The 17,676-nt window shown below is 35.6% G+C and overlaps 2 protein-coding genes across 2 annotated transcripts in view; both read right to left on the reverse strand.

Moving 5' to 3' along the window:
- The window catches only part of rps6ka3b (ribosomal protein S6 kinase, polypeptide 3b), a 42,291-nt gene extending 33,573 nt beyond the window's left edge, over positions 1-8,718 (reverse strand). The window contains exons 1-2 of the mRNA XM_056248982.1: positions 8,387-8,718; positions 3,904-3,963 (exon numbers count right to left, since the gene is read on the reverse strand). Coding sequence (XP_056104957.1) covers positions 3,904-3,963; positions 8,387-8,449 — 123 coding nt within the window. The 5' untranslated portion in view covers positions 8,450-8,718. The remainder of the gene's footprint in view (positions 1-3,903; positions 3,964-8,386) is intronic.
- A 699-nt stretch (positions 8,719-9,417) lies between these two features.
- On the reverse strand, positions 9,418-16,673 carry pdha1b (pyruvate dehydrogenase E1 subunit alpha 1b). Its single transcript, XM_056249004.1, has 12 exons — positions 16,460-16,673; positions 15,932-15,952; positions 14,947-15,015; positions 14,705-14,878; positions 14,484-14,610; positions 13,646-13,737; positions 13,476-13,568; positions 13,228-13,383; positions 13,027-13,098; positions 12,427-12,494; positions 12,133-12,241; positions 9,418-9,797 (listed from the first exon to the last, which is right to left on the reverse strand). The coding sequence occupies exons 1-12, from the start codon at positions 16,514-16,516 to the stop codon at positions 9,633-9,635; spliced, it is 1,203 nt and encodes a 400-aa protein (XP_056104979.1). The 5' UTR covers positions 16,517-16,673; the 3' UTR covers positions 9,418-9,632.
- Between the last annotated feature and the right edge of the window lie 1,003 nt (positions 16,674-17,676).

Genomic DNA, 17,676 nt, shown 5'->3' on the forward strand with positions numbered 1-17,676 from the left:
CTGAAGAGACAGAATTGCTTTATATAATGAACAGATTTAATTTATATTGAGCACTCAAATCTGGTCAACAAAAACTCAAGATCCAATGAAGTTCATTCTCGTGTGTCGCGCCAGCACATTTGAACTTCAGCAAGAACCAATAATGTTTGTTCTCACGCGTCAAGCAACTATGGATGAGCTTCTCTTTACAATATTTGAGTGTTATATGCGTGTTTTTTGATTAATGTTTATGTGAATAAAAGCCTAAATTAAATCTGTTCAACAAATAAAGCGATCTCATCTCTTCAGGAGATTTGGATTAAACTGCTTGATTCATATTTTACAACCTCCTTATAAACGTTTGGAACCCCCACAGTTGTGTGTGAATAGACATTTAATGGAAGGACAGAAATATCTCAGATTTTGTATCAAAGATGAATGAAAGTCTTAAGGGTTTGGAAGGGTTTTTGTGTGAACTAACCCTTTAATGACACTTCTCTGCAACTGCATGAGATATCATTCAAGTCTGTTTAGTACAATATTCCAATCCCCAACCTTAACTACAAGCAATAGTAATAGTGGTCCTTGCTAATAACTGAATCTGCAGCAAATTAAAATGCTCTCTGAGTCATTTTTAAGCTAAGGGTTGTTATTTAACCACAGTCAGGCAAGTTCTGTGAATCAGGTGTGCAGGGCCATGCTGGAAGAGTGAGTCAGAGTAGATAAAAGACAGCATGATGTCTCGGCACTCTCTCACACAAATGACTGCAGAAAAAGACAGAGATGGAGAGAGAGAGAGAGAGAGAGAGAGAGAGAGAGAGAGAGAGAGAGAGAGAGAGAGAGAGAGAGAGAGAGAGAGAGAGAGAGAGAGGGAGAGAGGGAGAGAGGGAGAGAGGGAGAGAGAGAGAGAGAGAGAGAGAGAGAGAGAGGGAGAGAGGGAGAGAGAGAGAGAGAGAGAGAGGAGAGAGAGAGAGAGAGAGAGAGAGAGAGAGAGAGAGAGAGAGAGAGAGAGAGAGAGAGAGAGAGAGAGAGAGAGAGAGGGAGAGAGGGAGAGAGAGAGAGAGGGAGAGAGAGGTAAAAAGAGGCAAGAGTGGGTGTCCGCAAAGCGAGAAAAAGTCAGTCCAGATGGCCAGAGAAGATTAAATACCATCTGCCAGAGAGATCTGGAGACATAGCCAAACATTAGCACAAACAAGCGACACACCACACGCACCCCGCACATAGACATGGATGATGCTGGACACATACAGTACATCAGTGTCAGGGTCTGATCACGGCACCTGGGAAGACGACGGACAGTCATAGTTACCCTATATGGGGATAGTTGCAAAGACTGTGAGCGAGCGTTTCAACTCATTATGAATTATGGGAGAAAAAAAAAAAAGATTTGTCTCCTCTTATCTGATGTTGCATTGGTCATACAAAATGTGTTGGTCATTTTTCGCCAGCATTTCTCCAGTAGATTTTCTCTTGCATATACCTAGGGGTGGTGCAGTAGATGGATAAACACCTCGGCTTGCCACCAAAAAGTCTGAACTATGGAGACTCGTGAGTCATCATTACTGTGTGCACATAATCCCAGGTCACTCCAGGGAAATGTAGGTGTACGCAATGGATTAAAAATTCTATTTAAAAAGTCTACTACTACTACTTTTCTTAATCACTTTGGAAATGTGTCTGCTAAATACTTTACATATACATTTAAATGAATCACCTTAACATGAGCTATATTTATTCACCAGGGGGAGCCAGTGAGCTGCTAATTGGAGTGATTCACTGTTTTGCATCTGTGTTTTGGGAATGAATTTAAATATGATCCTGTTTATAAACTCTCAAATGGCTTCCAGATAAAGTTAAATGGCTGATTGCAAACTAAATATAAAAAGCACATTTTCACTCCTTCCTTCCTGTTTTATTAGCCGTTCTGAGAAAGAGAGCTGCTTTAAGCCCATTTAACAGAGCACATGACTAATGCATTCACACACTCTCCAACTCATTAACTCTCATTATGCTACTGAAATACTGTTTACCATCATACGCCCCATTAAACACAGGTATCGGAACATGTCCAGGTTGAACACACGTACCCAAAGACAAAAAAACAACAACAACAACAACTACAGCAGTCTACTAAATAGACAAAAAAAACAACCAAAAAAAACCAGCCACATTTATTTATACAGCTGACCTTTACACTTGTACTCTTCTATCTGACAAACACACCATGGTAGATCATTTAAATTTCAAATAAACAATAACTTATATTTAGCTTACATAAATGCATTTATAATATTTTTTACTTTAGTTTTACTAAGTTTTTTGTTTTTTATGGTCATGACAATTAAGCATATTCCCTCCCACAATTTCTAAAACTGTAAATTACTGTAACTCCCTATCCGAACCAGAAGACGTGATGTCGGGACACGCGATAAAAGGTATCTTTTCCATGTTAATTTGAGTTTTTGTCCTAACCAGCAATGATAGCGATACACGTTGAGCGACAGGGAATTCTATTTTAGAAATTGTTTCTATTTCTGCGATGTTGTGGCTGGAACAACAACTTAATCAGCACCTGACATTATCATTGTCATACTTTGTATGTTAAAAGAATTGAATGCATGACCTTTAAAGCCATACTGAAAGTGTTACGAACGCAGTGTAATGAAAGTGTTACAAACGCTTGCAGAGAGACTCCATCCACATGCTCTTCTGATTGGCTGTGTTTTTTGATTGATTGTGTCAAGTCTGGTGTAGACAAACAAATTGCTTGTCGCTAGAATCTTATCGCATCGAATCTGATTAGGACACGGTGTAATGTATGAAAAAGATAGTATTTAATATATGTAGATAGAAACGGTGCTTCCCATTTATTTAATGTAAAATACTTTGACTTTGATGTCTTTTCATGACATCTTCCAATACAAGGCCAAGCACAAGTGTGCAGACAAAAGGAGCGAAGAAAGAAACCGTGTGCATTTAACCTACGTCTATCACAACATTTGCAAAGGAGCTGCTTTCAGACACTATTCGTTTAAGTGCGTGCTTATGTGTGGGGACGTTCAGGGGGGAAAGCAAATACTCTAGAGAATGTTTTTGATGGACCAGCTTTCTTAGCAAACAAGATCCATAGGTCCATCTGCCCTGCATTTAAAAATCAATGATTCTCAGCACAAGCTAGGGAGGAAGACGGAGGAGTGTTTTAGTGGGAGAGGAGACCTAAAAAGTCTTCGTCGTTTCCTGTATGAGGTCAGACTGGATGATGTCATAATGGACTCGTTACGTGCGTGTTATGGAAACTCATTAATGGCCTCTGAGTGTAGGAAGAATCCTTCCTGAACTAGAACAACCATTCCGGCTTGAACAGAAACGGTCCCACAAACAAAAACAATGAGTACTTTGTTGTCTAGGTTGGTATCTTTTCAGCTGGGACACAGGAATTCTGGGCCCAACACAATGAGTATGGTACAGTTCAGTGTCACTTAATTTGACTGTAAAACTGTGCCCATGTAACAAGCCGGATTTCCAGCTTCTCCAACATGCATGCGGCAATCAAGGACTAATCGATACAATTGCCTTCTATGGGGAACACATGATCAATAGCTATAATTTAGCACCAGCTCCCCTTACAGATACACATGTACATGGAGGGACATTTCAGTCCACCTTCTTAGAAGAGCCACTTCTCTATGCTGCATCCTTGAAAAAAAAAAAAGCTCCTTGAGAAATGTCAAGTGCTACAAAACACTGAACAGCTAAAAAAAAAAAAAAAGATCAAAGCCCATGAGGGGACATGTCATGAAAAGATTAGAAGGACACGGATTAAAAAAAAGGTAGAAAGAGTTTGAGAAATAGACAGCTTGAGGAGACCAAAAAGAGAGAGAGACATAAGAAGAGTGTAGAGGCAGGGGGAGGCATGACACTCACTTGACATGATAGATTTTCATCTTCTCCTGTCGAGTCTTCCAAGACATGATGGGGCTCCGTCTGTCGTGTGAGAGAAATGTGAATATGGAAAATCAGTGTCTCACGAACCATTGCAAGTAGAAAATAAAATATGTATAATGTGTTAAAGGTCTGAACTGCACCGAACACAGTAGCGCATAGTCAGACCTTTCACTAACAGCATAATGCTTGGTCCACATTGCTGCTTATTCTGGCTAAGAACTGCCGACTTAGACAGGAAGAGACCACCTGACCAGCACAAAACAACCAAAGTTCTGTATTTTTATGTGCCAGATAATACCATAATAAACAATCTTCATGAACTTTAGGTCCGATTTTCTGTTTGTCCAAAAGTAATAAGCTCTGATTATTTCATTTCATAACTCAAAACAGAATATATAGTTTGTGTGACTCAGATCTAAAAAAATAAATAAAAAGTATATATATATATATATATATATATATATATATATATATATATATATATACATATATATATTATATATATATATATTTTTTTTACAGTTTAATCCCTATAATATAATTGATATTTTTTATAACTATTTTCATGTTATGGTCAATACCCAATAAACAGGCAATATTAAAATGTTATACTATTTATATTTTATCTAAATAAATTACAAATAAAACACTAAAATCAGTCTTTTTAAATGCTGAATTTAAAAGTGGACTTAGGCATCAAAATATTATAATGTTTAGTATGTTACATAACAGTGTTATTAAATTATCAGCATTTTTATAGATTAACATTGAGTTAGATGACTATGAAAGCCTATTTTCGCAACATAAGAAATAAATCATGTTTTGGTAAATCATAATTATGAAATACTAATTCATAATTATTAAATTAAAAGTCAAAATTATGACATAAAAAGTTTAAATGATCACAAAGTCTAAATTATAATAAAAACGTCTTAATTATGATACACGTCACTTTTTAACATCACATTTTATGTCAATGTTTTATCTCATAATTCTGAAATTTTGTCATAATTTGTTTCTCATAATTTCAACTTCTATGTTATAATTACGACATACTAAAGCATGATTGAAATGGGCTTCATGGCAATACTGATCGAAATATAAAAATAGTTTAAATGAGCATAAAAAATTAAATATCCAATATCAACCGTTATTGATAAATCGAAAAATCTTTAATATCAGTCAATTACAAATGCACCATTAGTCACTGACCTGACAAACTTTATCAAATAGCCATATCATCATCCAGGTACCTGAAAATTATTTTGTTTCCCAACACTCCCGGATGTTGTGCTGCTGTCAGATATCTGATTGAGGCTTGTGAATTTCACAAGTGCTTTTCTTTTCGGGAAATATTAATCATCAGACAGTCATCGAACTGATTGTGGGCGGTCTGTAGGCAGTCCGTCTGAGGCTGAGACTACATTGAACAATCGCAGTGTGGAACAGTTTCTAAGAGCGATACAAAGCCTTGATTACTACAGCAGACACACACTGGTGCCAATATGAACGTCTGTTCCTCTGCACCAAATGATAGTGGAGGAACGTCTCGTTAGACAGTCTACATGCTGTCATTGACTGTTTAGGGTTAATTAGTCAGGGTGGCGCCTCAGACGGGCCGATCTGTCACCGCGAGAGTGAAACTGAGGGATGGCCCGTGAATCGTGATCATCTGCTGGCTGGAAGGGAACAGTGTGTTACCTGGCACTCTTTTCTCTTTCTCTTTTACAATACCATCACGGCAGCTTTACGGCAGACTTTATTACATGTGGATCAATGGGGTTGTAGTTGTAATTTCTGAAATTGTTGTGTCATTCCAGAGTAGATGACAGAGCAGGCTGGATTGAGTTTTTTTCTAATAAACCTGCATGAATTTGCATGCATGAAATCATGCAAACCCTTATCTTTTGCAAATCATCATAAAAAAAAAAACCGTTAGGGGTATTGAATTCTCAGGAAATCTCCAGCAATGAAACTGATCAAACTCAGTCTGAGAGAGTAAACAGTCATGGTAAAGCGATGTAGGTTTGTGACTACAGTAGATAAATGTTTAAACTTTGTTATGGGTAAAGTAACCCTTGGAATCATTCCAATGTATCTTTAGCCACACAAATTCTGTCTAAAATTCATAAGATTTAAAATTTGCTCTCAAACATTTGACAGATCTCATTCTATTCTATTCTATTCTAGGCCTATCTAGTAATGGGTTTAGACACTCACTGTAAAAAAAAAAGAAGTTATGACAACATATGTTGTTACATTGCTTTAACTCAAAATAAGTAAACTTTTATTTGTTATACAAGATTCAACTCATTTTTTAAAGTCAGTTTAATGTGATTTAAGTTGAAATTACTTAAATATCCAAGTTGATTGTACTTAAAAATGCAGATTAAAAGATCAAAAAGGATTAAAAGATACGGTTTACATAAATGATAGAAAATATAGAAACGAAGAAATGCCCCTAAAAATCAATTCCTTCCAAGGGGGAAATATTGCCCCTTAAAGGGTTAGTTCACCCAAAAATAAAAAATATTTTATTAATTGCTCACCCTCATGTCTTTAAAATAGTCCATGTGGTAAACTAACCCTTTAAAGGGACAGTTCACCCAACAATACTAAAAGATCAAAAATAAAAAAAAGTCATGAAACATGAAATGGCAATATTAGGCAGAACAACCTCAGTCAACAAACATTGTCATTTTGCTCAACATCTTTTGTGCTCCACAAATGAATTTTTTTAATAAAAAGTCAAACAGGTTTGGGACAACATGAGGGCAAGTAAATTATGTCATAATTTACAGATTTTCATGTTTGTGTTAGGTAGAATTTCTTTTTTTTAAATCTGCCTCATCTCATGACTCAACGCAGGACAACAACTATCAATGTTGGTTACATGATGTAACTAGTTACATGTAACAGAGTTAAGTAATTTAATTACAAAACAAATGTAACTGTAATCTGTTATTACTAAGAAAAAATGTGTAATTAAATTAATAATATTAATTTGTTGCTTTGCCTGTTTTTGATGTTCACTATGCCTGCTGCCATTTAGAGGCCGTTTAGTAAAGCGATGCTATTCTGATACTTTTGATTGGTTCTCGTTTGAATTTGCAGCTCACCACGTCTGACAATTGCATCAATCCACATTGCCGCTGAAAGCTTTAGGCTACAACCTAAACCAAAAATGTTTTCCTCAAAAAATGTAATTTCTTTTCCACTGAAGAAAGAAAAACATGAACATCTTGGATGGCATTGGGGTGAGTAAATTATCAGGAAATTTTCATTTTGAGGTGAACTAATCAATGTAGAAAAGGTATTGCCTACTCCCGCCTTCCACACCATGCTACTAATGTGTATTAGATGTATTTTAGCTATGTATTGCTTGGTGCATGTCCATTAGTTTATTTAACAATGTCAATCTCCATTCATAACAAATTAGCTAGTCTGCTAGCTAGCTAAAAGCGTCTTTATCAACCATACTTATATTTATGAACACTTTGACAGAAAATATATAAATGTTTTTCTCCTTGAATAAGGTTGGTAACCATGCCAGATCTAATATGAGTTATTTCAGCATTGTAGCATATAACCACACACAGAATAGGACATGCTTATTCGGTAACAGTTTTATTTCCTATTTGGATTCATGTAAATGCTTTATATTTAAGATTAACTGTTTTTTTTCTTCTTTGAGGTATTGTTTTATGTCAGTGTTGTTTCCTGTCATAGCTATGCAAAGATTTGATTTCAAAAACAGTAGCATCGCTATTAAACTATTTCTTGTTATGATTTTAAATCTGTACTTAACCCCAGAACGATCTCAAAGTAAACAGAGGTGCTAAAGTCCGATTATGTGGTGGCTGTGATTTAAAATTAAATTAAGGATTTTGAAAGTCTGACAGTAATCAGTGTTGAGTAGGCTACTACTGTAAGGTTAACCCTGCCTTGTTTAAATGTTTGAAAATGATAGAGATAGAAATTTAGAAAAGTAATCAAATGTAATCAGTTACATTACTTTAATAAAGTAATTGAAATAGGTAACGTTATACTACTTATTACATTTGAAATAGGGGAACTTGTAATCTGTAACCTATTACATTTCAAAAGTGACCTTCCCAACACTGCAACTTATAAATACACACACACACACACACACACACACACACACACACACACACACAGGTTAACTAAACTGATTAAATTTCTCAGTGATAAGGGCCTTTGGCAAACGGATCGTTTAAAAGCATTTCGCACAGACATTACACGGGTCATACTCTATAACCGCTAACGTTAATCCTCCAACATCGGATAAAGATCTGGAACAGGTTGTACAACAACGGCACAGAGAAACGGCCTCAAAAAAAAAAAAAAAAAAAAAACGAAACAAAACAAAAAAACAGAAGTAATGCTTTTATAACTAACATGTCAGTGATATTTAAACCTTTATGCGTTGGAGACTCACCTCACTCGCCGCACTGCCGATTGCCATCTTTCGCCAAGGGTCAACTAGTTGTGCCAGGGGCATCTTCACTTTTTGGAGGTACCCTTGTTTTATGAATCAGATTCAAAAGAACAATTCTGAGCTACTTTGAAGAGATTATGCCTGTTTGTATCCACGCTCTTGACACTGATAGAGAAAGCTAGGAATCCGTTACTTGCGTAACGTATCCAAAAGCGCCGCCACCTTTTCATCCACTCACTTCTGTCAGTCAGTGCAGCGTTTCCATAGAAATAGAATGACCGTGCCCTGATCTCGCGCCAGTCGCCCTCTCTCTCTCTCTCCCTTCGCTTTCCCGTTTGACAGAAAAAAACACGTTTACGCGTGCTATATTCACTTCCGCTTCTTCCAGAATGACGCATTTGATTGGCTGATATGCTTGTCAATCAATGATAGAGGGGAGGGGCTAAATCTGTGCTGCTCAAAGTAGACGGACAGGTGAGAGTGCAGTCAGTGCATTTGATGCCCCAACCTGTGATCCGAGTAAACACGTATTTATATAATATTTACATTTATTTAATATTATACTTTTACTGTATGGAAGGTAGTAAATTAGTACGGCCACTCAGAAATATGATCTGTAAATATGATAATTACCTATTCAGACTTGAATTATGGACACAAAATGCTTTATTTCTTCCCTACAAGAAAGCCCAAATGAAAATAAGTTTATCATCAGTTTAATAGTTATTTCTAATATTTATTCCAATGGACAATATATCTCTTTTGCTTATATTGAAATCCACTATGGAAACAATTTCTTTAATAAGTGTTGCTCGTCAGTGTGATTCATCATCGGCCATCATAATCTTTTGATGGCATCATATGACACTGTAATGTACGTAAGAATGTGCCTCCAATGAATTGGCATCTACTGTCCCTTGCCAGTGATATGACACTTTATTCACGTAAGTGGAGAGTGCGACACCTGCTGGGTGAGTCTATTATGATCACTTCTAATGCGTGTTTCAGTGACTCAAATACTGACGCAAATATAAGTCAAGTTATTACATATTTATTAATTCCATTCTTAGTTAAATATATAAATGAATTAACAGTCTGCAAAACTAATTGCTAAGTAACAGCTGTTATGGAATGTATCTATGAATATATGGATAACACAAGTTTCATCCATCTTTTTGTGCGTATAGGTTTAGGAACAGTGCTCCTATACTATTAGGGCTGAAGTGCTGAATCCTCAGCAGGTTCTTTAGCTCATGGATTTCAGCCTCGTCCAGGGGTTGGTGCCTCTGACCTCTAAGGGTGCATCATTGTAGTAGATGTGGTTGCACAAATCCTCCAGCGGGGGCTCTGGATCAGAGGTAGCAAACTGAGCTGCTTCTTCTATCTCCTTACGAATCTCTGCATCAATGTCCTGTTGTGATTACAACAACATAATATGGTGATAGGGTGAGGTATTCCTCACTTAGCGGTCACTCTTGTGATCCCCAGCAGTTAAAAAAGAGTGAAGACAATGGGTGCATCTCAATTAACTCCCTAGCTTCTTAGGTCGTGAACCAATATATCGTGTACATGAATTCGGGCACTGGTAAGGACAGTATGGACCCTGGCTCACTACACATTGGGACACCGGTGACTCTATTTCCAGCGACATGGCAATGTCCTCTTTGTACAACATCACTACTGTTATTATTTATGAACAACTGCAGAAATTATTTCTTTATTTTTTTTTTACATATATGTGCAAAATTTCAGCCATAAATACTTTATAAATCTTAGCTAGATTATATTCATTACCAGTCTGGTGATGTATGTCATAAATCATGTAGTGAGTTGGCTCATATGATTTATGTTTCTCGCTTTTGAACTTCCGTTAAGGGAACATCAATGCTCCCTGGTTTTCATAGTGCATTGTGGCAGCCCTTAAAATAGCAAACTCCCTGACCAGTGCCCTGACTAGTGAACCAGGGCGCTGATTGAGATGCACACAATAAGTGAATCAGTTTTTTAATGAAATTAATGTACTATATTTTTTGTTTCAATAATATTTCTGCCCGTATACGGGCAACCTAAATTTACTTCACTATATTACTATTAAATCCTAATCTAGTCATGACAAACTATATATCGTTGGAAAGGTCTAAGACTCCTTAATAGATATTTTAGCGCTGTTTTTTTCTTACAAATTATATGAACAGTAATATATGAATTTATGACAAGAGTGCGCCTCAAAAAATTGACGTCATTACAGGAGTTTCTGACCTTTGTCACAAAAAGTTGACGCACACACTTTTAATAATTGAAACTTTGGTTTTTAATGCTAAAAGTTCATAATAAAACATAATCTAGTATTTGTCAATAAAAAAAGATAAAATTATATTTTAAAAAGTAAAGTAAAAAGTCCTCTAATAAGTATAATATATATATAATATATATATATATATATATATATAATTTTTTATTATTATTATATCACATATTTTAGTAGTTATCATAATTAGGTATCATTTGAAAGCTTACGAACTCAGAATTCATCCTGTGAAAACCGTTTTGAAATTGGACATTGCGTTACCATAGAAACGGTATTTTTTTATTAGGCCCCTCCCCTTTTGGGCATCATCTTTCATAATTTATTATCAAAAATGTTCTAATCTTGACAAAACACATATTGTCAGAAAGGTCTGAGTCTCAAGGTTCCATATTTAGTGACAGAAGTGATATTTGGATAGAAATGTATTAATTTGTTGTGGCAGAATGCATACAATTAAATTCAATGGAATGCAATGGCACCTGGTGGGTATTTTTGGTATTACGCCTAAACAAAAATCTCATGGGAACTTCAATGTTTGGGATATCAACTTCAAATTTGGAACACAACTTGGTTAGATATATGGCTTTGACTTTCTGTCATTTTTAGGCTGAAACCTATATTAATTTATATATATTTTTTATAAAAGAAAAATATATATTTTATTATATTTTCATAACAATAGACTTAAACTTCAATAACTTTTAAATAGTTTAATTCTATTAATTTATTCCACTTCAGCAATAATCTGCCAAGAGTCTTCTTTTAAAAGAGACCAACCGTTAGTTTTTAGTACAAAGGCTTCATGAATTACAACCGTTTAAGTTTGGGTAGTGCATTTTCACGTCAACGCTCAAAAAGAGGGGTGACAGCTAAAGGGTTAATATTTTATATTTTGGGAGGATTTAATGGTACACAAAACAATATTCACATCTAAAATATGCACCATTTATTTCTATATAAAATCAAATATAAGTAAAAACATGTATAATTTCATATTATTTTCAGTTATTACAGTTTAAGTAAATAAGTCAGATTGGTGCTATATAATTGGAGAAATAAAGAAAATCATAATGCTGTTTATTCTCCAGTTGCTTATAAGAGTATTTTCAGACATAATTACTTCGTTTTATTAGGATTTGCATTTGGAATTTGGATATATATTTAGACATTATCAGAGACCCCATAAAATTGTTCTGTATTTACTCATTTGTCGTATTTCCCATTAATTTCCTATAATGTTCCTTTTTTGACCGTACAGAATCAGAAGTGTTTTTTTTTGTGTGTGTGTTCATATAGCAAATGTCACAAAAGTCACAATGTTTGGCACCATTAGATTACATTTTTAAAAATGAAAAACATAAATCAAAGGATTAAGGTCTGTTCATCTCTTGATCAAATAAAGAGTGCAAACTCAAGGAATCATGTAAAAATGAAGTACCTTGATCTCCTCCACCCTAGCCATGTTGCTACTAATCATGCGGTCCTTCAGCATAGAGATGGGGTCACTCTTACTGCGAACTTCCTGGATCTCTTCACGTGTGCGATAACTAAGGGCAGAAAAGCACTGATTGAAGGTACAGCGAATAGTGAGCTCACTGAAATGATGTGCAAACTAGCTTAAACTAAGGAAAGAATGTGATTATGGAGGTTAGAAGATGAGGACATGGTTTTAAACACGACGAGGAAGGATAAGCGCCTGCCACGGGGGGGAAAGGTTGAAGGTCAACCTCACCTGACCCCAGGATCGCTCATGCTGTGGCCATGGTAACGATATGTCTGGAGCTCCATTAGTATGGGACCCTATAGAGAGCACAGGCCAAACATTTGCCCACCAGTAACAAACTAGCCCTTGCTTAAATCTATAAGCCCTCCTTGACTTGTTAAAGGGATAGTTCACCCAAAAATGAAAATTAGCCCATGATTTACTCACTCTCAAGCCATCCTAGGTGTATATGACTTTCTTCTTCAGACGAATACAATTAGAGTTATATTAATAAACACCCTGGCACTTTTGAGCTTCATAATGGCAGTGAATTGCAACCATCAGTATGAAGCTCAAAAAAGTGCATCCATCCATCATAAAAGAACTCCACACGGCTCCAGGAGGTTAATAAAGGCCTTCTGAAGACAAGCCATGAGTTTGTGTAAGAAAAATATTCATATTTAAAACTTTATAAAGTAAAATAACTAGCTTCCGGCCAAACGAACATATAACATATAGTCATATACACATAGGAAGGGTTGAGGGTGAGTAAATCATGGGGTAATTTTCATTTTAAAGTGAACTACTCCTTTAAGTTAGTAAAATATGTCATTTTTTCTTTTCTATTACCTTTCCAGATCTGCAAAAATCAGCTGCAAACCTGGTCGCCTCTCTCACACCAAGAACATCCATACCATCCACCTGGAGAAAACAAAGAAAAAGGCTTATTTGCTCACATGTGCCTTTTATGTACATCTGTAAAATATTGCATGCACTGGTGAATATAATAACATGGTGAGGCATCTAGAAAAAAAGAAGAAAGACAGTCACCCTCAGGCCAGGAATGTAGTCTCCTTTCTTGTAATAGTCTGTACTGGCTGAGGCCCGTTCCACTGATGTCCCCATGCCATATTTATTATTCTCACAGATGAAAATGCAGGGGAGTTTCCACAAAGCTGCCATGTTAAATGACTCAAAGATCTGGCCCTGATAAGGGGACAAATCAGATAAAGCGTTATTTTGCAACAGCAGACTGTACACAAACCTGTGAGCGCATGCATGGAGGAAATTGCTCTCACCTGGTTAGCAGCTCCGTCCCCGTACAGAGTAACACAAACCTCGTTTTTACCCTGATACTGGCACGCCAAGGCCACACCTGCCCCAAGAGGAACCTTCCAAAGTGAGATTTAGATTAAGAAATGCTTGATGTAATATTGTAGTAAGATATGATGTGTGCGGTGCATCTCACCTGGGCACCAACAATACCATTCCCGCCATAGAAATTCTTGGCATACATGTGCATAGAGCCGCCCTTCCCTTTGGCAACACCACCCCTTCGGCCTGAAATAGATTGTGAACATGTTCAGATTCGGGCTGGTTATTACACATTTCTTGATTTGATTCCAATTCACAAGCTCAATTCGATTTGATTTGGGTATTTTCCATTTTACTTATGCAAGAAATTCTCTGTAAATTATGAAAATCTTTCATTTAATAACAGTTCAACTGCTATTTACACTATCAAAACACTACTTCAAAGGTTTGGAGTCAGTATGTTTTTTAATGTTTTTGAAAGAAGTCTCTTATACTCATTGCTCACCAAGGCTATATTTATTTGATCAAAAATACATTAAAGACAATAATGTTGTGAAATGCATTGTGGATGCATTATTATCAGCATCCATTACTTCAGTTTCACATGATCCTGAATCGAGTTATTGTTGTATATACAGTATATATGCAGATCGCATTAAATTGGAAAAAATGTATTTTACTCAGCCCTGCAGGATTTCTATTTTAAAGGGATAGTTCAGCCAAAAATTTAAACTTCTTTCTTATGTTGAACTAAAAATAAGATATTTTGAAGAATGTTGGTAACCAGACAGTTGAAGGTAGCCAATGACATCCATAGTAGGAAAATAAAAATACTATGGAGCCAACATTCTTTAAAACATCTTCTTTTGTGTTCAATAGAAGAAAGAAACTCATAGAGGTTTGAAACAACTTGAGGGTAAGTAAATGAAGACATAATTAAAATTTTTGGGTGAACTATTCCTTTAATGCAGTTTTATGGAGGACGTCCCCACCTGTGAGCTCTGCCATGATCTCTTTCACAGGCACACCTCTGGTGTAGGTGTAACCATGAGCCCTATATGCCGTGATCACATGATCCATGGGATTGATACCAGCCTCAATGCCTACAGCACAGGCTTCCTGAGAGGTAATGAGAAGACAAATCATTTGACATTGACTGTGTTATGTGTCTAAACAGCTGTTATAGACTACAAGGTATTCAGTTTTGAATTACCTGGCCATCATACAGGTGACAGAAGCCTCGTATGATCTTTTGCTTGTAGAGCTGATCTGCCTTCAGCTCCATGCGTCTCATGGTCTGCATAGTGCGGTAGTACCTGAGTCCATCCTCTCTGGTGAGCACCGTCTGCACCGAAGGGCCTTCGTCCAAGCGATGAAGGTCACACCTCTAAAATTGAACCATCTTGAATGAACAAAGTTTTCTGTGTATGCTTTAAGCTAATATGAGAACTTTACCTTGATGTCAAAGCTGGCCTGAGGTGTGAAGTCTGCAAAAGAACGTGCTGATACCACCACTCTGGAGCCCTGGAGAAGAGTGGAGTGCAGAGCAGTAATAAAACTATGAAAAAGCATTTTACTGTAAAACAGAGATACTGGAAAAATGCATTTAATTTGACAAGAATCATCATGTGAGACATTGAAGGCCATTCGATACTGTGAAACACTAATGTACCTAAAAATAAACACACTACTGTTCAAAAGTTTGAGGTCAGTAAGAGCTTTTTTCAAAGAAATTAATATTTTTATTCAGCAAGGATGCAGTAAATTGCTCAAAAGTGTCAGTAAACAATTTTACATTGTTAAAAAGAAAATCAAATAAATACTGTTCTTTCAGTACTTTTATTCATCAAAGATTCCTAAAAATAATGTATCACTGTTTCTACAAAAATCTATTAACATCGATAATAGTAAGAAATGTTCCTTGAGCCGCAAATAAGCATTTTAGGATAATTTCTGAAGTATCATGTGACACTGAGGACTGATGCTGAAAATTCTGCTTTGACATCACAGGAATAATGTACAAGTTAAAATACAGTTAAATTTAAATTGTAATAATATTTGACAATGTTAGCCCACTAGTTTTAGTTGATCAAATAAATGCAGCCTTGGTGAGCATAAGAGACCCCTTTTTAAAAAAACATAAAAAATATTGCAGAACCTAATTGAACCCAAACTTTTGAACAGTAGTGTTACAGTTGGTCAACAATATAATAACACAAACATTCCATAATGTGTATATGTAGTCTTTGAAATGACTCAAGATTAAAAGAAAACAAAACGTTTTAGATCTGAATGATTAAATATAATCCAACTGATTGAAGACAAATACACTTTTTCTATCATTGATAACATATTCATGTAGGATGGCAATATAGGATGGTTGAGCTGGTGTTGCTGGATCACATGGAGAAGTTAAGTCAGTCTGGAGTCCAAATCTTACCTCGGACACTGTCTGGGCTCCCTATGAAACAACCAAAAAGATAGAAACCATTAATGGGGCTAACTGCACTGTATACATTTTGTACATTACTGAATTAACTATATTATAAAGAAAATCATATAAATAGCTAAAAGACTATATATCAGGAAAAAGACCACTATATGGTTCGTAATGTCCATGCCAGAACAAACATCAATTCTCATTTCAATATATTACAGTTGGACTGTACCACAGGCTCTGAATGGCTAAAACAAACTATTATGATAAGATAACAAACAATAGAGGGACCAAACCAGGGCAGACTCTGCATTTTAATCAAATACAATCAGTTCAGTGTCCATTTAATTTACAGTAAGCATGAATTTGTATTTACTGAACACCATCTACAAGGTCGATGAGACTACAGAGATCTAGTTTAGCCTCTTGTAAATCTTTTAATGCCCCTAAGCTAAACAGAGCTTGAATCTTTCAATGCCTCTGTCTCTTTAATAGCAAACAGATAAGCAAACAGACACTTATGATACCTACATTTATTTTGGCACCGCCCTTGAATACGTTTGCAATTACTGTTAGCATGTTCTGCATGCTCCAAACCCCAGGGTGAGTGAGCAGGAGTGTTTCTGGAGGATCAACAACACCACACAGTGAGCTGAAGCCAGAAACACACACACTGCCTCAGTATGGCTGAGGATTTGACTACACTCTGTTTCAAGAATTAAAGTTCAACTTAACTTTGCACAGCAACAGCAACAATAAAGTTGAAAAATAATTGATAAAAATGTAAACAATAAATATGAATTTAATATAACGATATTAAGTCATATTAAGCATATTTGTAATAATATGATGGACACAGCAAATCTTTGTGCAAAACATTTTTAAAATGAAGGCTAATTTGTAGGTTAGCTCAAAATCAAAGAATAATCAAATAATGATAAATAGATATTTATTATAGATAGATAGATAGATAGATAGATAGATAGATAGATAGATAGATAGATAGATAGATAGATAGATAGATAGATAGATAGATAGATAGATAGATAGATAGATAGATAGATAGATAGATAGATAGATAAATAGATAGATAGATAGATAGATAGATAGATAGATAGATAGATAGATAGATAGATAGATAGATAGATAGATAGATAGATAGATAGATAGATAGATAGATAGATAGATATAGATAGATAGATAGATAGATAGATAGATATAATTATTTATGACACATACATTAAAAGATAGACTCGGCCTTCTTGATGTATGCAAATGTAGTTACTAGGCCTATGTTTCGGATTGTACTGAGTTATAAGCAGTAACAGGACTTTTATTTTGAAAACTTGTAAAGCTCGTCATTTACGGTCACGTTATTTTCATGAAATAGAATAGTGCCACCAAGCGGTAAAGAACAGTTATAGCCCTATGGTTATAGGGTTATAGCAGAATGTTTTCTTTTCAGGGGGATATTTCTATTTCCCAGTCTCACCCACCTCTGTTTGGTTATGTATAGAAGTGCTTTCTTTATTATTGTGTAAAATGTTTGTAATGATTAAAATAATGAACAACATTTAAAGAGTATATCAATTTAAAAGGTTTTTATACAAATATTTACATTTCAAAGCTTTCTTTTTTCCCTAAACATAATATTGTTTTTAGGTATTGTGAAACTTCTGCCTTTAAAATTAAAAACAAAGGCTTATTTCCCCCAAAATGTGTATATCCCTATGAAAAGTCATGCCATA

Source organism: Rhinichthys klamathensis, unplaced genomic scaffold (assembly GCF_029890125.1).
Source record: "Rhinichthys klamathensis goyatoka isolate OS25496 unplaced genomic scaffold, OSU_Roscu_1.1 h1tg000059l_1, whole genome shotgun sequence".
Taxonomy (NCBI): Eukaryota; Metazoa; Chordata; class Actinopteri; order Cypriniformes; family Leuciscidae; genus Rhinichthys; species Rhinichthys klamathensis.

Coding starts and splice junctions, on each gene's coding strand:
- pdha1b (XM_056249004.1), bottom strand. CDS start 16,516: ATGCAGAACATGCTAACAGTAATTGCAAACGTATTCAAGGGCGGTGCC. Junction 13,738..14,483: donor GATCATGGCAGAGCTCACAG/GTGGGGACGTCC, acceptor AATCTATTTCAG/GCCGAAGGGGTGGTGTTGCC. Junction 12,242..12,426: donor ATGAGCGATCCTGGGGTCAG/GTGAGGTTGACC, acceptor TTCTGCCCTTAG/TTATCGCACACGTGAAGAGA.